Raw genomic sequence first — 24,948 nt, 5'->3', positions numbered from 1 at the left:
CTACAACAGAGCAATGGGTTTATTGCCCTGTCCCGTCACACACTGGGAGGGTGCTGAATTGTCCAAATTGGCATATGTAGTATATAAGCTGGTTACTTGGAAGTCTGTGAAGGAATGATCACTGCTACTAGACACTGGTGTCAGGCCTATGGTCCCCAAATCACAGTCTGACAGCTGTAGGGGAGAGTTGCTGAATGCTGCCAATGTATCCAGACTGAAGCTGTCATCCTTCATGTCTTCCCAGATGTTACCTTGGGAAAAGAAAATAATATTATAGAAATGTAATGTGCATATGGACAGGTGTCAAATACATAATACTGTAAAACTTACTCATTTCACTCCACATAGTATTTGACATTAATATATAATAATGATAATATTTTGCATCTGTAGGGTATAGCTTATGCTTAATGTCATGTCTAAGGATGGCATGGTACCTCTGAGAATCTTAAAAGGATTGTCCACATCATTTTTTATTTCTCAAAACGACCGGGGCCTAATAAAATAATGAAGCATTTACTGTCACCTTCCCAGGCCCCTCTGATCCAGCACCACTGCTCCATACTCTCCCCAGGCATAAGCTGATGACGAGGGTTGACGTCAAGTAGACTGCTGCTTCCAATCACTGGCCTCAGCAGTCAAGTGCCGTTCACTGTTGAAGCCAATGATTGGCTGCAGCAGTATACAGGACATCACCACTTCAGTCACAATACATCACTGGCTATATCCTGGGGAGGGGGTGTAGCAGCAGCATTGCATCAGAGAAGCCTGGGAGCGTGAGTATAAGTGCTTAATTATTTTATCAAGTCCCATGCAGTTTTGAGAAACTAACAAAAAAAATCTGATCTTCCTGCATTTCAAAATGTGCATTACACACAATATGCCTATGAACGACCCTGGGGAAATGATGCATGGTCCTTGGAGTCATGGCTGAACTTACAGCTCATATAGTGCAATTTCTTATTCATTTGTGCATATATGGACAGATTTCTGTCTATGCTCATAATACTGATAGAAGAATACTTTGTTGTACTGCACTTGGCTGTGGGTATCCATGCAGTGGTCCACATGATGAAAATCCAGGGCACTAAGAATACAATAAGATTTGCCCTTATTTATCCATAGGACCAACCAAAGCCCTGTGTTGCCGTTTTTATATAATGTCTCGATGGACCAATAAACGTGCAGCTTATTATCATGCATCCGTTAATTGCTGGTCACATTTACAATTTATTACAGCCTTCTTCATTACAGAGCTATACAAATATGCAGTCTCACATGTACTGAACTGGAGACAGGAAGTCATGTTCCTGGTCAAGAACTAGAACTGGACTTGATCCTGGTCAGACCATTCCCTGTATGCCCATCGGTGTGCAATATGTTCAAGACAAATTGTTTTCTCCCAGATGACTACAGCTCCTTAGGAACCCATTTTCTCTATCTACATAACCCTGTATACAAAGCAAATACATATAACAAGGGACCTCCTAACTTGGCTACTTAATAATAGTAATTGAAGTCTTATTTAATTTGAAGTCTTATTTTGTGAATATTCATCGGGTTTATATACTGGAAGTTAATTTCTTTCCTCCTAGCTACTTAACACTAATATTTTACCTTGAAGAGCAAAATCCATGATGCTAGGGTCAATGGAATCCACCTCTGTGTTCATGTCTGAGGTAATGCTTAGAAAGTCCGAAGCCCCTCTGCTTATAATATGCTGGTGCAGTGGGCTTTGAGTCATGTCCGGAAGCACATGGAGAGGAGGGCTTTGGGCTGGTGCAGGAGAACTTGATGCAATCCTTGCTTGAGTCTGAATGTGATGATGTAAAGGTAAGGACTGTAAAGACAGTGTCATGACATGGTGTGGCTGAGTTTGCTGAATGGAGATACTTCCAATATTTGTCATTACTGGTGGTTCTGAGGTTGCCAACTTGGTTGGAGCTTTGCAGTTTTCAGGTCTGTCCATAATAAGTTTGTCCAGTTCATCTGTAACAAAAAAAAATAAGATTTCTTGAAGCTTAGAGTTAAATATATGCATTTATACGCAAGTGTAGTCTTAGGTAAGGTCAACCGATTGTGCCAGTTTGTAAGTGCATGGTTACCTGGGTTAGCCATGCTCCTTCGAATGGCTGGTAGGTCTTTCCTTTTCCACTTCTGCATCTCCTCTTCCATCTTCTCTATCTTAGCGGGATTCAATGCCCACAGACATCCTTTGCGAGAAGATCCACTCAACTTATTTTCCACCTTTTCAAAACATTTGTTCAGGGAGAGGTTGTGTCTCACTGAGTTCTTCCAACCATCAGGTGCTGTCTATAAAGGCAAATGACAAAATGCTTTTTTAAGGCTGAAACCAGCCGAGGACCTCTTTTTGGATCCACTCCAAACTTTTACTTCAAAAACCAAGTAAAAAAAATACAACATAGAAACCCAGCCTAAGTGGCTGCGAGCATGACCGCATTTTTTCCCGACCCATACAAGTCAATGGTCTATATTTTCTTAAAATATGTTTTATTAGGTGTTAAATCAAGTAGGGAATTTAGTACACATGCATTTCACTGCAATGCTAATGCATATTACAAAACAAAATGGATGTGACTGCAATCCTTCCGGCCATCATGGCAGTTGTGTTACATTCTTGTTCTGACTCAGTCTTTTCACCGCTAGCACTCTGTTGGACTGAGATTTTGGCAGGCTACAGAAGTAAGCTCTGTTTTGTGGAGCCAGCTTCATATGATATTCTGTTTATGAAATGATGCTATATCCTACTGGCAGTGCCAGTATATGGTCGGCAACAATACTGAGGCAGGCTGTGGCATATACTGTATACAGTGTCTAATGGTTATTATACTGAAAGTGGCCTGTGTGGCAATTAAACATTGACTGATGGTAGAATAGATACATTAATTTTGGGTGCAGCAGACATGAAGGCATGTCTGATCAGGCAATGAATTTTTGATCTTTAGCTGACTCGTTTTTATGAGTGAGGGACCAGTGTAGCTTCTTGTCAATTTTTTTTTTATTGAGCAATATAAAGAAATGCACACAGGAATAATCCCATTATAGTACAGTATATGTAAAGGCATTAGTAATGTATACAAAAAAAACATACTGAAGTACATTGCATGTAGTAACATTAGAATAAGATACACAAACCATAAGGATATTGGTCCATAAAGGACCGAATTACTTAGTTGAAGACACTTGATGTGAAGTGCATCTGAACTTAGTGTTAACGGGGAGTTGAAGGAAGGGAGGGGAGGGGAGTAGGGGTATGTGAGGGGCGGAAAAGTAGGAGGAAGGTTAGAGGCCTTAGGGAAAAAGGCCCTCCCGGACACTTATACATCTTACTTAGACATCTATTCCAATTTGAGGCAGTGAAAGCTGGTGACACCCACGAGTCAAACGTCATCTAAAGCGCTCCTATTGACTGGACTAGCGGGTAGGCCCTAATCCTTCAGACCACTTACATTGGGAGTTAACAAATATATTTGTTATGTAAGTGGTCTGAAGGATTAGGGCCTACCCGCTAGTCCAGTCAATAGGAGCACTTTAACTGTCATCTAGGACTGATGATCTAAATGCTAACCATGGTCTTGATATCGTTAAATGCCTCTCATGCCGTCTGGTCTCCCAGCTCGCCAGTTCCTCCAAACAACATATATGGTTCACCTTGGTTATCCAGTGAGAAAATGTCGGCGGCTTTTCACTAAGCCATCTCTGTGGTATAAGTAGTCTCGCCGCTAGTATTAGGTGAGTAGCTAAATTTCTCTTAAAGGGGGACAGAGCAGGCGTAGGACCAGTGTAGCTTCCGTCCATGGACAGATGTAACAGAACCCAGTATGGTCTGCTAGTGGTGCCAATTCAACTGAAGGTTTGAGGTGTGCACTCCCTGTGTGCCACTTGTATAACTCATGTTTATCTGTTTTCAGTTCTCTTACCTTGAAATATGGGAAGTGCTCCTTCATGAAACTGTAGATCTCACTCACGGGCAGACTGCCTGTCTTGCTGTTTTTTAAGGCCATTGCAATAAGGCAGCTGTAACAACCAAGGAACAAATAGTAATTATAACTGCAATCTTAGAAAACTGCTTTTTTTCCTACTTGTATCTGTACACAAATGAGAACCTCACCTGTATGAATATATAGGCTTAGGGTAATTCTTAGGATGTAGGTCCTGTGTAGAGTGAGCTGCCAGGCGTGCTTGAGAATACGGAGGTTGTGCTCTGTAGGAATTATTATATATCCCAGCAGGAGAACACTACAATGAAAAGAAAGAACATAAGACACAGAGGATAAGAAAAACATCACCTAGACTAGCTACCTCATAAAACAGTGATTTATATGTGACTGTTAATTCCAAGGAGAGAATAACAGCCCCACTCCAATCATTTCCTTGTTGGACAAAAAGTCCAGAGCAAAGCACGTCGCAGCATTTCGAAAGAAAACTTGTCACCATGAAAATGCAGTACTTAAACGGGTTGTCCCAAGAAAAATATTCTACAGTTTTCAAACCAGCACCTGTATCTGAATACTTTTGTAATTGCATGTAATTAAAAATTTAGCATAGCCACTGATTTATTCAATAAAATGTATCTGTATAGCTCCACCTGCTGTTTGTTTGTTTTCTTATTTCTTTGACCTGCTCACTGAGAAAGCCACACATGCTCAGTTTTAGGCTACATTCACGCGTCAGTATTTTCCTATATCCCGATTTTCGGTCCGTTTTTTGCGGATCCGTTGTTCCTGAAAATGTTTCCGTATGTCATCCGTTTTTTGCGGATCCGCAAAAAACGGAAACATGTATAAAGTTCAATAATCAAATAAAGTTGTTTGGATTTCTTTGAAAAAAAATAGAAAAAAATAAATAAATAAAAATTTGTTATTTGTTTCCAGGAACGGATTCCGCATAAAACACGGATGACATACGGAATGACATCCGAATGTCTTCCGTTTTTTGCGGATCCATTGACTTTGTATTGTACCAGGATCCGAATTTTGCGGACAAGAATAGGACATGTTTTATATTTAAACAGACATGCGGAACGGAACAACGGAAACGGACAGCACACATTGTGCTGTCCGATTTTTTCCAGGACCCATTGAAAATGAATGGGTCCAGATCTGGTCCTGATCTGTTCCGCAAAAAACGGAACAGATCAGGAAAGAAAAAACGGACGTGTGAATGGACCCTAATTCTTCATCTGCCCCCTGAGCTGTGATAGGGAGAGCATGGACACGCCCCCTGAGCTGCAGCACAAAAGACACTCCCCTTGAGCTTCCAGCTTGATATATATCTAGCAGAGCAATGAATGGGAAGATCTCTGGATCCATGCGAGGTGCAGGGTTGGTTCTAGCTTTGGGAAAGAGATTTTCATGTACTATAAATGTATCCTGCCCAACACATATTGCTGTTATATCACCAATAAATACCATCAATTATGAAACCTGCCTTATTCTAAAGTTATTAGTCTACCATTGTACCCTGTGGCAAATCTGTTGTGATATCCAGTTGCTGTTGGTTATGTGCTGTAGTGGAGCACAGGCGCTTCTTTTCCCTCCTTTCAATAACTAATCCTCTCTAGGCAGTGTCAGTTACAGTGTCAGTTATGGATGGACAGACAGATAATAGACAGATAAGATGCATTTTGCTTTAACAAATGATGGATATTAGAACCAGTTGCATCTGTTATAAATCCAGTAACACAGCATTTTGAATATGTGGAGGTAGAAAATGAACTGGTTATTGTCCCATGTCCTGCTGATGTCAGAAACATCTCATTGCACTAAGGCATGATGGGACAGCAGTCACATGACAAACCAGGAAATAGGATTTAAGCAGGGGGGATAAGAATAAACTCCAAATGAGTTAAATAAATAAAACATTTGGGAAACAATCCAAGGAGGAATAGGAGCTAGAGTACTTTATGAAAAAAAACTTTAGAGTGAAAAGTAGTTTATTGCACAACCACTTTAAGTTGGACCGCCCGCATGAAGCATAGAAAGGGGAAATGTTTAATTAAATGAATTACAAGTTTTACCGAATCTTCTCCCATAAACCTATATATCCGTCTGCTCAGCTCCTCCTGCTCTATAACATGGTGCCTGCAATTTGTACTGCTTTTCCATGGTAACAGGTTCACTTTAAAGGCAAACATTTTCTCTGGTAATGAAAGGGTTAAAATATTTAAAGGGGCTGTCCAGTTTCAAATTAAACACGTTGTCCAGCCTTGGAGCCAACAACTCCTGGGGTCTTCCCCTGTCTCTCTGATCATAAAAAAACCCACTCATCTGTTCGTGTTCCTGACACTTCTGGTCCCTGAAGAACCAAGAAGTGACTTGGTCCCATGACCAACCATTTTGAACAGTACATCACTACTGTGACGTAAAAGGCCTGTCAGTGACCACAGCGCTCACTGGACAAAGCCGTTTTCAGGTCCTGCGGTGACCAGGAGTGTTGGGGAAGGGATAAGCAATGGGACCAAGACTGGTGAGTTGGTGTGTGTATGTGGTGATGTTCCAGGGGATAGCGGAGGAACCCAAGAGTTCTCGGCTCCAAGACTGAACAACCCCTTTAAATTCTGATATTGGCAGGCAATTCAATAAATAGAAGCATTACTTACCACTTAGATCCTTTAACTTGAAACCAGACAACTACAGAACAATCAGTGTCTCACAAAGTAAATCCAAATAAGATTGGCTTACCTGCTGAGAGCCCTGAGATAGCGCATAGACCTGCTGGGAATGGGACTGGTACATAGGCTGTGGTGACTGGAGGCCAGGAGACTGATGCCCACCCATAGTGTACTGGCTGATCTTTTGGTAAGGGAAAAAAACCAACAGGTTAATGATCTCGCTTTTGAGCCAAAAAACATCTACATGGATAGCTTATCTATCCACTTACATTGGAGGTCATGGTGTTAAGACCCAGGATGCTCTGCTGCATACTTGCTGGTATATGAATCAATTGTCCCGCCATGGTATTTGAGAGCTGACCTATGAAGGAGAACATATATGAGATGGCAAACAACACACATACAATAACACACTACTACATACAGATCTGTAAATCCGTGTCCACTAACAAGAAGCCTACCTTGCTGGGGTATCACTATGTTCTGCGAGTTCATACTGTATTCCATCCTTCCACTGGTCATTTGCTGTAACCTGGGCACATCCACAGAGGTCAGCCATGAGAGAGACTGTAAGTCGCACGGAAGATCATCATCTCGCATTTGGGAGGTGTCAGAGGACAGAAGCCTGCAAGCAATAATACTATAGGTAAGAAAAAGCATGCATGTACAACATATATATAAAGAATATAAAAGAAAGAAGGTCACAGTTCAGTATAAACTATTAATGGTCACAAAAATTCATGTACTCATTTTAGAAATTGACATGGAGTTTGAAACTGAAAACCTCAGGTAAGCTTTGTGTATATTAGATGAATACTGTGCTTGCAGTAGTTTTATATTTTCCCATTTCTTACTGAGTGCACTAAACCTAGTTTGACGATTATGCACTGATTCATGGTGCCCAGCTCTCGCCATGCACTCTTCTCCGTACAGTGCACTGGAGCGGCTTTTGTATCACGGCAGCATGCTTTACCATTCATGCTCATAATATCCCTTTGCAATTTTGCAGAGTGAAAGAGGGGGAAGGGGGGGACACGGGCCCAGCTGACCTTTATTGCAGCTCTCCCATTGGCTGGATCATAAACAAACAAGATCAAACGATCTCATTTGAAAGCTGGCCAGGCCCGGCTGGGTTGCAACAGTTGGTTCTGTTATTGAAAGATGATTGCCTATTGTGTCCCCAAACGGCTAGAGCCGGCCGACACGTGTCCCCATTGTTTTGTTTTTAGGTTAATTGTTTCTCTTTTTCATCTTCCTCCCCCTCTCCTTCACCCCTCCACACAGACCCTGCATTAATCTCGTTGAATGACAGCAGACAAGTAACGCACAAAAACATGCCATCTGCCACCCGCCTGGTGCCTACTGGCCTGAAAGAAGAGGCTTGTGATTTTTCCTGATTTTAAATCGAAAGGTCGGATAAGGGGTGTTAAGAGTCAAAACCCTGTGCAAATGCCTCCTGTCATGTGGTAAACCTCCTTCTAGGATTGTAAAACCCTATCAAGCAACGTGTTAACACTTCCCATCAAACTCACTAGATAGGGGCACAAACTATATGGCATTCATCTGGCTGCAGCAATATTCACCCATTAACGTGTCTTTGCTGTTTACAATATCTCTCTTTGCCATGAACGGCTTTTTATCATGAATACAAATTGCTCACGCTGCATCCCAGGTGTCCGTAGCCTTTTGGCCCTGAGATCAGAGTAAGAAAGGCAGCTGTTCAGTTCTGAATGAACCTTGAACTGCATTCTATTTATTATGCCAGCAATGGGCAGTCTACATGCATTACACACATGTGCCCCCGGCCGCTCATGTCCACATGATACACGCGTGTGCTCTGCATTCATACGGACCAGCATATAACGCAAAATTCACATTAAGAAGTTCCTGATTTGCTTTGCTGTTCTGTTGCCTTAGTCTAAAGTTAGTCATTTTTTTTTCTTTTACGGATCCTCCGAATTGATCCGTCATTAATTTATTGTCTATAAGGGGAAATATGGATGGGACAGGTTGGAATTTTCCTAAAAGAACGTTTGTTCTCCCCCTGAAATAAACAGCACCAAAGACGTATATCCCTCTACCAAAATATAATTTCCATTCAGTGGAGACGCAAGCGGGTTCATTAAAGTATTTGGGAACCAGTCTTCTGGTTAGACAATGGTGTAGTATTTCTATTGTCTGCAAGCCTTTTATTATAGCGATCTGGAATAAGCTACTAATAATCATGGCAAAACAAAAGGTATTATGCTGTGTAACAATTTATTACACTGATTTGACTGACCCAATCATTAGAATATGATATTTGTATAAAATATCTCAAAATTCATATCCAAGTTCAGCTTGCTATGAACCAGTTCCACCTCTTTTCTCTTGATGAAAGTCTGTGATCTGTGTACGTCAGAAAGAAGAGGTGGGGCTGTGCCAAGCTTGGAGTGTCAAGACTCCCTTTACTTAAAATACAGCATTTGCATATGTCGCAAGGAGGGAATAAGGTTATTTTTACACTAGCGTTTTTGCTGGATCCGGCAGGGTTCAGCAAAAAACGCTTCCGTTACTGATAATACAACCATCTGCATCCATTATGAAGGGATCTGGTTGTATTATCTTTAACATTGCCAAGATGGATCCGTCATTAACTCTATTGAAAGTCAATAGGGGACAGTTTGCTCTCTGGCATGCGAACGCAACCAAACGGAACGGAATGCATTTTGGAGCATTCCGTTCTGTTACGTTCTGTTCAGTTACATTTTGTCGCATTGACAATTAATGGGGACAAAACTGAAGCGTTTTTTTCCGGTATTTATTGAGACCCTATGACGGATCTCAATACCCAAAAACAGAAACGCTAGTGTGAAAGTAGCCTAAAGTGGTTCTGCAGCAAAATTATCTATCGGACAAACTATACAAAAATATAATTGGGGACATGAAGACCAGAGGTGTGAGGTAACTTCAGGTGGTTGGGGCCATTATGGTGGTGACAGGTTCAGCAAGTACTAAATAAAAGAGTCCATCTAGTAATTAAAAATCATAGATGGACAGTTTGAAATTATTACAGGTAGGTAAGTCAGTAAGAAATATATAAATGGGGCTCAGTGGGGAGTCTACTAAATGTATAGGAGAAATATAGTAGAAGATTACTGTGGAAAGTAGAACAGGTCAATGAAGTATTAGTGTATGGATGGCTGGGGATTAATACAGAAGAACTCTAAGAGGAATTATATATGGGAGAGGATGGGGATGATGGTAAATCACTGCACAGAGTGTACAGAGCGCCATGAAAGGATTACTGTAGGGAGACAAGGCCAAATACTGAAAGAAAGGTGGAAAGGTTGGGAGAGAATGTGGATAGCCTCAGTCATGGGGATGTGAAAGGCTACTGTTATGAGAATGACAGATAGATAAGTAAGAACGGCAGGACATTTACTGAGGGAGAGGTCCTCCTCAGAAGAGACTGAAGGGATATACAGGGCAGGCAGAGGGGAAATACTGCAGGCATTGTAGATGAAATAGCAGGATGTAGATACCGCAGACAGGCTTCTCTAGGTGCTAGTACTACTGTTTTATGTCTGCAAATGTCACAGCAGCATTAGATAAACAGAGAAAGGGTTGGCAGAGCGCAAGAGGGAGCGAAGGAATTAGGAATGGGTTCTACGTATGGCACATCACAGACATGGTAAAAAATAAGCTAAACTTTTATTACTTTACTTAAAGGGGTTGTGAACCCAGACATACTCTTATTTTTACCCAGGCAGCCCCCCTGAGGCTAGCATCGGAGCATCTCATGCTTTGATGCGCTTCCTTGCCCTGCGCTAAATCGCACAGGCCACGGGCTCTTTTGTTTATCATAACACACTGGCGGGCAGAAGCTTCCGCCTGGCAGTGTGTTTTGTGACATCACCGGCTCTGATGGGCGGGCTTTAGCACTGCCCTAGCCATGTTACTGGCTAGGGCAGCGCTAAATCCCGCCCATCAGTGCCGGTGACGTCACCAGGCTTCCTGGCAGACCCATGGAGAGCCCAGTTAGTCACCGGATCTCCAAAAAATGCCTTTGCCCTGCGCGATTTAGCGCAGGGCAAAGGAGAGCATCGGAGCATGAACTGCTCCGATGCTCAAGTCAGGGGGACTGCCTGGGTGAAAATGGAGGTATGTCCGGGTTCAGCTCTGATCTGTTCTGTCTGCAGGTTTGCACCTATGAAACTGGTTAACCTGTTACATGTGCATTTGGCATATGAAGACATCTGTGTTGGTCCCATGTTCACATGTGCCCGCATTGCTGAGACAATGGCATCACCGTTACACCTAGAGGCTCAGGTCCCTCTGCAACTACAGCGCCCTCTGCACTTTGACAGGACCAGGCAGTGAAAACATGATCACGCCTGCCTGGCCCTGTCAATTAAAGTGCAGAGGGTGCTGTAGTTGCAGAAAGAGCTGACCCTCTAAGCAGAACGCTGGCTCATTTGCATATACTAAAACAAATCATTTCTCCCAGCAATGCGGGCACATATGAACATGGCACCAACACAGATGCCTTCAGCTGCCAAGCGCACATGTAATAGATCAGCCAGTGTCATAGGTACAAATCTGCTGACAGATATCTTTTAAAATATTAAGCCAGGTAATGTCATATAATAAGCATCACATTTTGCAACAGAATCTATAAAGCTTGTAGTACATAAGAAATCCCTAAAATGAGCTTTTATCACATGTTACAGTAGGACCCATACTCAATGGCATTTAGTTTACTTGGGTAGACCAATGTTCTAGATATGTACTTATGTTTTAGGTATCTACCACTGTTCTAGGTATGTACTAATTCTCAATGTATTTGATGCATTTACCAATGTTCAAGGTATTTGCTAATGTTCCAGGTATTTGCTAATGTTCCAGGTATTTACCATTGTTCAAGGTATTTACCATTGTTCCAGGTATTTATCATTGTTCCAGGTATTTACCATTGTTCCAGGTATTTACCATTGTTCAAGGTATTTACCATTGTTCTGGGTATTTATCATTGTTCCAGGTATTTACCATTGTTCCGGGTATTTACTGATGCTCTAAGTACTTACTAAAGTTCTGGTTATTTACAGTCACTTCAGGGACCAGTCTTATTCTTTGGTAGTTAGACAATAAGACTTCCATAGCCATCAATAAAATGGAGCATGCGCACTAATTTTATTTGTGTCCTTTATTACACTATATGTCAGGTATATACATTATCTATACATGTCCATCCATATCAGCATTATAAACATTCTCATGGTATTTTTATATGAAGCATTAGAAATATAAAAAAATCTGTAACATAATCATCCTGTTAACAATACATTTTCCTGCATACTGAGTATCTCTGACAAATATGAAGAACAATAGCATCAACACTACAGTAATATCCATCATTACCAGTCACTTCCAGACATTGTCATATGTTAAGGGCCACAAGTAGTAAGCATGGACCTGAAATTACAAGGTACCTTGATAATTTTATCTATAGGCCAGAACAATTTTAAAATTTGGATGGTATATGACAGTGGTGGCAGACCTATGGCACGGGTGGCAGAGGCGGTACTCTGAGCCCTCTCTGTGGGCACCTGCACCCTGGAAAAAGTCTATGGTGCAACAATATACCTTAGACTTTTCCTGCCATCCATCAGTGCGGGGTGCACTAGTAACGACACAGGCAGCGCACTGAATGTAAGCAGGCTATTATAGCTAAATGATAAGGTACATGGAAGATATACTATACTGGACTGTAGTCTGGACTTGGCTCTTTGAGATAAATAAGTGGGTTTTCAGTTGCAGTTTGGGCACTCGGTCTCTAAGAGGTTCACCATCACTGGTATATGACATAGACTCTATTCTCTAAACCAGAAACGCTTTCTCAGTAGTCATCATGTATGTAACGTTCCGATAGCCATGTATCTGCATTTTAGCTATACAGACGTGGACAAAATTGTTGGTACCCTTTGGTCAATGAAAGAAAAAGTCACAATGGTCACAGAAATAACTTTAATCTGACAAAAGTAATAATAAATTAAAATTCTATAAATGTTAACCAATGAAAGTCAGACATTGTTTTTCAACCATGCTTCAACAGAATTATGTAAAAAAATAAACTCATGAAACAGGCATGGACAAAAATGATGGTACCCCTAGAAAACACAGAACATAATGTGACCAAAGGGACATGTTAATTCAAGGTGTGTCCACTAATTAGCATCACAGGTGTCTACAACCTTGTAATCAGCCATTGGGCCTATATATATGGCTCCAGGTAATCACTGTGTTGTTTGGTGATATGGTGTGTACCACACTCGACATGGACCAGAGGAAGCAAAGGAAAGAGCTGTCTCAAGAGATCAGAAAGAAAATTATAGACAAGCATGTTAAAGGTAAAGGCTATAAGACCATCTCCAAGCAACTAGATGTTCCTGTGAGTACAGTTGCACATATTATTCATAAGTTTAAGATCCATGGGACTGTAGCCAACCTCCCTGGACGTGGCCGCAGGAGGAAAATTGATGACAAATCTAAGAGACGGATAATCCGAATGGTAACAAAAGAGCCTAGAAAGACTTCTAAAGAGATTCAAGGTGAACTTCATGCTCAAGGAACATCAGTGTCAGATCGCACCATCCGTCGTTGTTTGAGCCAAAGTGGACTACATGGGAGACGACCAAGGAGGACACCATTGTTGAAAACGAATCATAAAAAAGCAAGACTGGAATATGCCAAACTACATGTTGACAAGCCACAAAGCTTCTGGGAGAATGTCCTGTGGACAGATGAGACAAAAATCGAAGTTTTTGCCAAGGCACATCAGCTGTATGTTCACAGACGAAAAAATGAAGCATATCAAGAAAAGAACACTGTCCCTACTGTGAAACATGGAGGAGGCTCTGTTATGTTCTGGGGCTGCTTTGCTGCGTCTGGCACAGGGTGTCTTGAATCTGTGCAGGGTACAATGAAATCTCAAGACTATCAAGGAATTCTAGAGAGAAATGTACTAGCCAGTGTCAGAAAGCTTGGTCTCAGTCGCAGGTCATGGGTCTTGCAACAGGACAATGACCCAAAACACACCGCTAAAAACACCCAAGAATGGCTAAGAGGAAAAAATTGGACTATTCTAAAGTGGCCTTCTATGAGCCCTGACCTCAATCCTATTGAGCATCTTTGGAAGGAGCTGAAACATGCAGTCTGGAAAAGGCACCCTTCAAACCGGACACAACTGGAGCAGTTTGCTCATGAGGAGTGGGCCAAAATACCTGCTGAGAGGTGCAGATGTCTCATTGACAGTTACAGGAAGCGTTTGATTGCAGTGATTGCCTCAAAAGGTTGCGCAACAAAATATTAAGTTAGGGGTACCATCATTTTTGTCCATGCCTGTTTCATGAGTTTATTTTTTTACATAATTCTGTTGAAGCATGGTTGAAAAACAATGTCTGACTTTCATTGGTTAACATTTATAGAATTTTAATTTATTATTACTTTTGTCAGATTAAAGTTATTTCTGTGACCATTGTGACTTTTTCTTTCATTGACCAAAGGGTACCAACAATTTTGTCCACGTCTGTATGTCCACACAGTTTAATATTTCAGAATAAACTTACAGTTTTGCCAGGATGACTGGTGCATCCCCTAACCTGCTCCTGTGGAATCTGTTCAAAATAATCACTAGCAGTCTCTAAGTGCTAGTCATACGACCAGCACGAATTCTAGGCCTAGGGGAGCGTTTTGTGACACCCCATTGAGCTCTGCATTGTGTGTATCGCAGATCATTAAGAGAGTTACATAGAAAATGCTCCCTTCTGGACTGCTGGAGGAGGCCACAGATCAAGGCCCATTAACATGGAACAATGTTTTTAACAATTCCTTCATTTATGAGCAATTGTAACGCTCTTACTGACAAATCTAAAGCCTGTATTACACAGGCCAATTGAGCAAGCAATAGTCAGGAGGGAAGCGTTCCCTCTCGGCAATCGCCTGCTCGCTAGCGGAGGAGACCGCTGCTATTATATGCAGCAATCTCCTCCGCAACTGTCACGGACATTCCCGCAACAAGTGGCAGGAGATCTGTGAGACTGGCAACACGTGGTTTGATCTGACATTTTTTCCTTTTGGATCAAATGACGTCTGTGTTGTTTCCCCTTTTTCCTTCTATGCTCGGTGTGGTCTTTTCTGCCCACACACGAGCGTGACAGCAGCATGGGGAGGAGCAATCGATATGCCATTGCTCATCTTCATGCTGTCTAGGGGTTTGCCGGCAGCAGATCATAATTAGACACCACGATCAGCCGCCGGGAAACAATGATTTTTAAGCGTACTCAATTAATGGCACTATTACACTGCAAGATGTTAGCGTTCATCTACTGAAAAATCAGCAGGTGTAATACAGCCTTTAGTGGACAAAAAGAGAAAGTGATAAAACTATCAATTACCACTGATTGTGTATACATGAAAACCACTGCCATCATTAAAGGGGCTGTTGCCACTAATATAAATGTGTCCCGCCCAACAGATATCTCTGGTATATCACTCTTCCCAAATACTACCATTTATCAAAATGGCCTTATTCTAATGTTATTAGTCTATCATTGCACCCTATGGCACATCTGTTTTCATAGTCAGCTGCTGTTCATTACGTCCTGTATTAGAGCCATGTAATATAGGATGTGAGAGGCGTCATTGGTAAGAACAAGGAGCGTGGTTGGTGTCACGTGATCTGCTGATGTCTGAAGACAACTCACTGCCCTAAGGCATGATGGTACAGCAGTCACATGACAAACCAGGAAGTAGGATTCAAGCATGGGGGATAAGAAAAAACTGCAAATGAGGTAATTTTCTTTTATAAATAACAATCTAAGGAGGAATGAGATCTAGAGTAATTGATAAATATAAACTATATAGTGAAAAGTCATTTATGGCACGACCCGTCTAATTGTATCCTTTAAATGGACATGTCTGTCCACATTTACAGGATATATGCAGCTGCAGTCAAACAATTTTCAAACTACATTTTATCAATTTTTCTCACCTTTGAATCGTTTATTGGTGGTTTGAAAAATGGCTGACTGTAAATGGTTTAGGCAACAAACAATGAAACGTTACTGGTGGATCACTGAACTGAGTTCCAGTATTCGGCACAAAACTCTGTTTTTAAAGAAGCACACCCATAAAGTTGTTTTTATTCTCAGACCCGTTAGAAAGGCACATAATTGATATTATATTATATATAATTTATTATTATTAATAATTAATTATATTATATATAATTGTAGTGGAGGTAATATTCTTACCGGTGGCTATAGTTGTGAGATATCCCCTCCCCTCCCTTCTGGTCCTGACTGACACTGACTCTTCAACTGACACAGCGTCTTGTGTGTCAACAGTAAAGTCAGTTTCTCTATTCACTTCTATGGGAGTGACATCATGTCCACACATAAGACGCTGTGTCAGTTGGAGAGTCAGAGTGTTGGTCACATGACACAGCGGAGGACCAGAAGGAAGTGGCTAACTCATGACTATAGCCACGGGTAAGAAGATCACCTTCACTACAATTTAGAGAATGTACCTTTCTAATAGGCCAGAGAATGAAAATTAATCAGTGAGAGTGCTTCTTTAAGTTTTGCCAGGATGACTGCTTTATAATTTGAATGGAGTATATAAGAAAATAGAGGAACCACCTGATAGAACCAGCTTTATGTTCTATGTATGACATCTATACATGTATCAACTATGTAAAGCTATAGATACTTGACTTAGTATACATATTGAGGCAGCATAAGTGAAAGCCGAAATACACAAATTATCAACTTAAGTGAGACTTTCAGCCATCAATGACTTCCAATAATAACTGGGGTGGAGTCAGGACCTACCCCTGTCCAGTCCAAAACATTAGGATTCGGATAGGGTCCCCCTGCCAAAACCTCAATCCTAATGCTGGCATTCCCATGGTACTGTGCTGTTCCTTGGTATGTCAGACGTTTTGTGGACGTCTGAATCAGGGTGGTCCTGATGAAATGAATCTGCCTGGGAGGAACAATGTAAGCAATGACTGGTGTCTGGGTGTAACATTATTAGTTCTGACTGATGCCCAGCATAATTGGAGGGAGGTTAAGGCTATGTCTGGTAGTGACTCCTGGCAATCTAAGTATGCATGCTTATGGGGGAAACAGGGGATGCATCTGTCAGCAAAATATTATTTAAGGTGCATAACCAGCTTTAAGCCAACTTCACATGGCCATAATGTATCTTAACTTTAGCATCAGTATTGTAACACCTATAACCCCCCCTCCTCCCCCAATGGGGCCTACTGAACCAAAACCCATCATCATCATATTTTGTGGGCAAAATATGACTGTGTGAAACTGGCATTATTTTCATAAAATACATGTTCCTTTTATTCGGCCCCCATGGATATTTAGCAGATCTTCTATTTATAAAAGAGGGGAAAATCTAATATTGACATTATATTAGGTAATTGTGATTCCCTAAAATAATCTTTAAAGGGGCTATCCAGGACTAGAAAATAAGGCTCTGATTTTAATTCTTTCCAGAAAAAGTGCTATGTCTGGTATTACAGTTCAGCGTCAATCACACACAGTTCTTTTTCTACAAAAATGCAAAAAAGCTTTGCAAAAAAACATTTCAGCCACATGTTTGCCAAAAACTGATAGGAAATTATGACCCACGCTACATTATGACCAACACAGATGTCTTCAGCTGCCAAGCGCACATGTAACAGGTCAGCCAGTTTCATAGGTACAAATCTGCTGACAGATGCCCTTTAAAATTTGCTAGAATAAGGGCCTCAAACCGCTCCTCCTCACTGCACCACCACAATAAGGGCGTCCCCCCTATCCTGTGAAGAGCTGATAAAAAACCCTTTAAAGGGGTTCTCCGGGAATTAAGGAAATGAAATTAAATATTATTTTATTATAAATATATTCTCATATACCTTTCATTATTTATAAAGGCTCGTTTTGTCTGGGGAGCAATCATCAGGGGAAACAAAATGGCCGCTGTCCCATTAGCTCACACAAAACCTGTCCTAATCACACAGGAGGACAAGTTACTTTACAACACTGAGGTAAAGAGCTGCCTCATCCTCTCCTACTTGTCAGGGATTATGATCCTGAATACAGATGATAAGAACTTTAGCTGAATCTCTGGGGAATTTAGTTCATGAGGAGACATGAAGTACAGAGAGGACAGACAGGACAGGCTCTGGTAATGGAAGCAATCCTATTGTATCCAATGGAATAAGCAGCATCACAGGAGTATGGTGGCCTCTTATATCCCGATCCATAGAAATAACATAGCCAAATAGACAAGGGGAAGTCAGGAAACATTATTCAACCAACAACTATCCAAATTGTCTATGGATACTCACCAGAGAAATGAATAGGACTAACAGATAGCTGCATGTACTCACTGGTTCTAGTAACTACCATTTCATTCAAAAGGACCTCTCAGCCCTCCTGACTTATATATTTTAGTAAATATTTGTATTCCCCATGAAACAACAATTCTGGAGCATCTTTTCCTAGAACTCTCTATTGTGTTGTTCCTCTGTTATTCTTTCTAGAAATGCATGACTAAATCGACATTTGGGTACATTTCGGTGGGGGTGTTCTTACCCTGTCCAATCAGTGTTGGCAGAGTCAGAATGTGTAGGGACACACCCCTTTGACAAGGAGAACGATGACACTCAGTAGTCAGTTTTCTAGCAGGAATAACAGAGGAACATCACAATACAATGTTCTGAGAAAAGGGAAATACAAGTATTCTGTAGTCAAGACATATCAGGAGTGATGAGAGAACCTTTTATATTGATGTACTACTGCACAAGCACAGTCACCTCTCCAGTGAAAAGACAGCCTGAGAGACTGTCAGGATATTAAAGGGGATGTCCATCATTTTAAAAGTGATTGCTTATCCTCAGGATAAACTATCAATATCATATCGGTGGGGAGGCGACACCTTCCCACCCTTGCTGATCAGCTATTTCATGGTAGCTCCTTTGCCGCAAGTCAGCCCCCGCACTGCATAGCGCTGTCCGTTATGTAGTGGACGGAGCCGGTCACTGCAGGGCGGCTCCTATTGAAGAAACTACTGCAGTAACCAGCTGCATCCACTACATAACGGACAGCGCTATGTAGTGCGGGGGCTGACTTCCACCACCAAAGCTCCAATGAAACGGCTGATCAGCAGGGGAGTGAGGATGTCGTACCTATGCCGATCTAATAGTGATGGCTTATCCTGAGGATAGGCCGCCAGCCTGAAAATCCTAGACAATCCCTTAAAGGTACTTTTATGACAAATGGGATTTATTTCAAATGCGTGGGAACTTGCAGTCAGTCTAGACCCAGCCTTCTGTCATTCCTGGGGACATTGCTGCATTACTTATGTGATACACAGGATTTTGCTGCTTACTCATTTAGCTCAGTCCATTCTTCTCATCAGCATTTCCCTTTTCACTTAGTCTTGTAAATGGCTAGCCATGAACATCTGTAGAGCGGATTTCTACATTCCAGCAATTTTGCTGCGTTTGGACAATGACCAAGTCTCTTTTCACGCCACTTAAGATATTTCGAGCTTGTTATTGCAGTTATTAGGACAAACCACTCGTACATCATTTAAAGCTTGAATAGTCATACCGTAAATATGCTTTGACTGCTCCAAAAGATGCTTTCCTAGAGATCCCTTCACAGAGGCAAATTCACACAGGCCTTGTCTTTAATTGGGAGCCATTCTCTTCCCCCTCCTGTTATGTGGGACTGCAGAGCAACCCCGTGGTGATCCTCCGATCCCGTTATGTGCCATTGTGACAGGGCAAGTGTAAACAGCGCTCATACAAAGTGACAGCTCTATTCTTTCCTCTGTCAGGCCTCATGAAAAAAACTCGCCATTATTTACGCAGCTCTCTCAGGAGCAATCACAACTACTGGAAAAGAAGTACAATGGTGGCTCCCCGATTTCAGTGAACGGACTACGCAGTCAAAGACATAAGTGTGCAGAAATATTACTAGAATAACTTCACTGACTGAGAAACCAAAACTGCAGAGCGAAGAGCAAGAAATGGATCCCTTCACAGCATATACTAAACTAAAAAGCTGCACTTGTAACTGTACAGACTTCCCAGCACAAATCTCATTCATAAAACCAAGCTTTCATTTTCCAGTTTTTCTTTCCTTTCATTTTCCAATTTTTTTCATTATATTTTTTCCATTTTTTATTTTATTTTATCATTTTTCTTTCATTTTCCCATTTTTCTATCCTTTTCGTTTTCCCATTTTTGTTTCCTTTTCAATTTCCCATTTTTCTCTCCTTTCATTATCCGATTAAATTGTCACGTGAATATTACAATTCTAAGAAAAGTTTGGTTTTAATAACTTCTTTTATGCTTCGTGGCAACAGACGCCAAACTTATCTGTATGTGTAAAATATAGGGCTACGTACACGCGGTGCGTATTATCTGCAGTGTAAATCAGTACCAGCAAAGTAGATGAGATTTTTAAAATCTCATGTACACGTGTGGACATTTTTGGGGCAAAAATTAACCTGTGGTGTGGATTTTGAAATCTGCAGCACGTCAATTGTTTGTGCGAATTTTCAGTGCAGATTTTGCATTGCAAAGGGTGAAATCTGGAAAAAATCCACAACAAAATCTGCAAGTAATGCATGTGGATTTTGGTGCAGAAATGCTGCAAAAATGGCACAAAAATCCACGCAGCTGTTTTTCGGAACCAAAATCCGTATGTGTTACTTGCAGATTTTGTTGCGGATTTGCCTCAGTTCTCAACCTTTGCATTGCTATGGGTGAACTCCACCCTGAAAATCTCATCTTCTCAGCTGGTACTGTATTACGCTGTGGATTTATTGCTGGAAAATCCATGTGTAGTAGACACCATGTGCGTGTACCTTTATGCTGCAGAGTTTCCGCATAAAATCCATGCATAATACGCACCATGTGCATATACTCTAAAATACAGTATGCATCCAATACCTGTAGACATTAACCCTCTAATAACATGGAAGTTCATAAAAACCTCAAGGAGGCTTTATACCTTTCTTTAAGGGGGTGGTCAGGTATAGAAACTGTTTGGGAACACACATGACAACAATATCTATGGCTGGGTTAACACAGATCAGTTGTATCCGGGTCAGGCAAAGGACACCTGACAAAATGACAATTTGGCTATCCGCCGCGCTATAGCTACCAATGGGGCATGCCGCCAGGTCTGTTAACACGCTGGTCGCAGCAGAATATTGTGACATTTATTCATAATAAAGCATTTGTAACATTCCAGCCTCAGATCTGTTGCCTCTATGCTAGACATACACACTCCCCTCTATTACAAGCCATTCTACAGTATTCTACCTTGTGCACACTAGGGGGCGCTAAGATCTTCACCCTAAACTAACAATTGATAGTTTCCAGTCACCAACAGGAAACAATCTGTTCTATTCTTTTTAAATATTTGTTTATTAACGGTTCTAAAACCAAGAATAGAAACTTACAATTCCAGCAAATGAATGGTGATACATTAGAGGTATTACAAATAAAATATTCTAAAATCTATTCCATTGACTACAGAAAGTCACTTAGAGCGCCATTCTCTAATTATTCCTGCCAAAGTGTTCTGTGGTTATCTTCCATTTACATTGCAATACATGTTTACATAGATGGGCAGCCGAAAAATCCTAAGCAGGGCAATTGCTTCAGTCATTGTACTTTCCTTAGTTTATAAGAAATATAGGAGAAGCAACAGTGATTTCGGGGGCCGTGGTAAGGGTGGGTTACAGATGTGTCCATTAAATTGTGACTATAGCAGTTGGAAGATCAATAATGCAAATGATACTGCATTCCAATGTCTGGTGCAGATGACCCCCTCACAGCACTAGGGGAGGTAGGTACTTGCTGGCAAAGCAAATTAATCATATAAAAGAAAGTGAAAAATAATAATCCTGCTATTTACATCACCATAAATAAATATAACTTCTAGCACATAGATATAGATAGATAAATAGATAGATATGAGATAGATAGATAGATAGATATGAGATAGATAGATAGATAAATAGATATATAGATAGATAAATAGATAGATAGATATGAGATAGATAGATAAATAGATAGATAGATAGATATGAGATAGATAGATAGATAGATAGATAGATAGATAGATAGATAGATAGATATAGAGTTAGATAGATAGATATGAGATAGATAGATAGATATAGAGTTAGATAGATAGATAGATATGAGATAGATAGATACTTAGATAGATAGAAAGATAGATAATAAATAGATATAAAGAAAGATAGATAGATAATAGAGATAGATATGAGACATATAGATAGATATAGATAGAAATAGAGATAGATAGATAATAAATAGATAGATACATAATAGAGATAGATTTATAGATAGAAATATAGATAATAGATAGATATGAGATAGATAGATAGATAGATAGATAGATAGATGATAGATAGATCGATAGATAGATAGATAGAGACATAGATAGATAGATAGATGATAGATATGAGATAGATAGAGATAGATAGATAGATAGATAGATAGATAGATGATAGATAGATAGATAGATAGATAGAGACATAGATAGATAGATAGATAGATGATAGATATGAGATAGATAGAGATAGATAGATAGATAGATAGATAGATAGATAGATAGATAATGGATGGATAGATAAATAGATAGATAGATAGATAGATAATGGATGGATAGATAGATAGATAGATAGATAGAGACATAGATAGATGATAGATATGAGATAGATGAGACATATGAGAAATACAATAAAACAGATGCTGACAGATCCATTTAGCACACATTATGCATGTAACACTTCCAGGACAGAGGTGAAGCCGGTACCTGTATTCCTGACTGGGAGAGTGATTTTCTTCCGATGTCCTGATGATCCCAGACATAATTCCGGAGATGTCGCTGTCTATCATCTCCTTTAAGAGTGGAAATTTGCTGTTAGAGAAATATACGGATGGAATGACATGCAGATAGATAGATGACAGATTAACCCTGTAAGCGTGTGCCACATATAAAGCACTACAAGGTGCAGGCACCTCCTGACACATATGATCAGGGGATGCTCCCAGAACAGACAGGACTTCCATCTGTAGAAATACAGTAAAGCACAGGGGTACCTACTGGTGGTGGAGGAGCTGGCACGGTGAGGAGGCTGGGCACCTGCAGTGTGGCAGCTCTCTGGCTCCTGGGCGCTGCTCTCTTCTTTGTAATGTGAATTCTCTCTGCTCCCCAAACCGTTTTTAAATTTCCCTCTCAGGAGCTGTCCAGCACCGCGCATGCGCACTTCAGGCCTGGGTCACTAGTAGGGCAGGCAAGGCCACTCGTTCTGCTCCCTGCTCTGTACGCCCTCACCTCCTGCCCCCAACATGGTCGCCTTTGTGCCCACTAGTGACTACCCTGGGCCAAGCGTCCTCTCCTCTGTTTATGCCACTGTAATCGCCATGTTACGGCACATGAGGTATAAGTACGTGGAGATGCTCTTTCTTTTAGCTTTACGTTCAGGGAGCGTTTTGTGTCAGTGTTTTCATGCGGCACTTTGTCATGTGAGCGCACGAGGGTACCACACGGGGCCAACCGGCAGCTGCTGTCATCTAAGCACTTCTGTCCGGGACGTTACACCTTTCCATAATGTTCTCTACCTCTTCACCGAGAGCCCCCCTCGCAGTGCTGGCGATGGTACGTGCCCGCTGTCACAACAAGCGATGCGATTTTGAAAGTTCAGTTGGTCCAGGCCAGTTCGGGGGGTGTTTGCCCTTGTGGCTTCGTCCGGTGTGTCTGCCGCGCAGGTTGCTCCCTTGTGTGAGAGCTGCAGCCCTGCTCTCCTCCTCACAGCTTGTGCACAGCCGTTGGCAAGTCAATGAGCCCGCCCGGCCCGCGCTGGCCATACCCGCCGCAAGACCCGCGCCGCAGCCCGGGAAAGGCAGCTGGGAAGGCGGCAGCAGGAGGGGGAGAGAAAGGGAGGGACGGGAGGCGCTCACCCACCAGAGGAAAACAAATAATTATCCCTGGAGTCATAGACAGACTGTCATTACACGTACTACACCCGTGTACTGCTTACTACCTGCAGGCGCAGTGCACAGTACGTGCCATAGACCAGCATGTATACACCGCCTGCAAAGTCCTGTATGTAAGGGCAGTCCTGGCCAAAACAAGACGATATAAGATATATATATATATATATATATATATATATATATTTATTTATTTACACACACACACATGTAATATTATATGTGCCCCCAGCGATAGGGGCCCAATCGCCTATCCTGTGCATAGGTGACCATTGTGGAGGACCCTATTAATATGGGGGAAATAAATGATTGCTCATTTTTATTTTTTACAATTCAATAAAGCTCACATTTATACTGTGCTTTTATTGTATTTTTATGTTTTTTTTTTTTTTTTTTTTTTACAAATCTGGAGTGTTTTACAGTACTAACATGAGGTGTTTTTTTTTCACATGCTTAAAAAAAAAAAAAAAAAACTGCAGCTTAAATTCATCCGGGATGTGGCTTTTAGATGCAAATCTGCAGCAAAATACAAATCAATGAGAACAATTTGTTACGTATGGCTGTAGGACAACTCCTGTCCACATGCCTTTCTGTGGGCATTTCTATGCCATATAGGGCTTATCTGGAAGCCCCTCTATGTGCCAAACTTGTAAGAGAGGATCCTGGTCAATAGTGAACATGGGCAGCCTTGTAGCGACCCCTGTAGCAGATATGTATGTAAAAAAAAAAATCTAAAATGTACAAGAAATTTGGAAAAACTTGCTATTTTCTTGTAAATTTTGTTTTAGGGCTCATGTACACGACTGTATCTATTTTGTGGTCTGCAAAAAAATGGATCCGCCAAAAATATGGATGACATCCTTGTGCATTCCATATTTTGCGGAACAGCCGCCCCCCTAATAGAACAGTACTATCCTTGTTTAGTGAATTTTTGATAATGTGTTTATTTTCCATGTCAATTTCTATTTTTAAACAAAAAACATAAAATCCTGGCATTTTTCCACTGGCCACTAAGCCTAATAATAGGCACCACTTTACTGCAGTTATCTGCTTATTATTACAGGTAAGATTAGAATGACACATATCGCCACTTCGTATAGATAACACAGGATCCACCATTCACATTGGGTGATTGTCAAAGCTTATTTACTCACTCCTGACCTCTTCACAGGTCACAAAGCATTACTAGAAAACTATCCCATAAAAGTCAATGGGGTCCCCTCCAGACCAT

At 41.1% G+C, this 24,948-nt stretch overlaps 1 protein-coding gene across 1 annotated transcript; it reads right to left on the bottom strand.

Moving 5' to 3' along the window:
- On the bottom strand, positions 1-23,432 carry FOXN4 (forkhead box N4). Its single transcript, XM_044273937.1, has 10 exons — positions 22,828-23,432; positions 22,537-22,622; positions 7,096-7,259; positions 6,904-6,995; positions 6,705-6,815; positions 4,133-4,260; positions 3,942-4,038; positions 2,106-2,313; positions 1,618-1,989; positions 1-251 (listed from the first exon to the last, which is right to left on the bottom strand). The coding sequence occupies exons 2-10, from the start codon at positions 22,617-22,619 to the stop codon at positions 1-3; spliced, it is 1,506 nt and encodes a 501-aa protein (XP_044129872.1). The 5' UTR covers positions 22,620-22,622; positions 22,828-23,432.
- Between the last annotated feature and the right edge of the window lie 1,516 nt (positions 23,433-24,948).

This window comes from Bufo gargarizans, unplaced genomic scaffold, assembly GCF_014858855.1.
Source record: "Bufo gargarizans isolate SCDJY-AF-19 unplaced genomic scaffold, ASM1485885v1 original_scaffold_1345_pilon, whole genome shotgun sequence".
Lineage (NCBI taxonomy): Eukaryota > Metazoa > Chordata > Amphibia > Anura > Bufonidae > Bufo > Bufo gargarizans.
The sequence above is the reverse complement of the archived record's forward strand: the minus strand, read 5'-3'. Positions and strand labels throughout refer to the sequence as shown.

Coding starts and splice junctions, on each gene's coding strand:
- FOXN4 (XM_044273937.1), bottom strand. CDS start 22,619: ATGATAGACAGCGACATCTCCGGAATTATGTCTGGGATCATCAGGACA. Junction 6,816..6,903: donor TTAACACCATGACCTCCAAT/GTAAGTGGATAG, acceptor CCTTACCAAAAG/ATCAGCCAGTACACTATGGG. Junction 1,990..2,105: donor AAGGAGCATGGCTAACCCAG/GTAACCATGCAC, acceptor TTTTTGTTACAG/ATGAACTGGACAAACTTATT.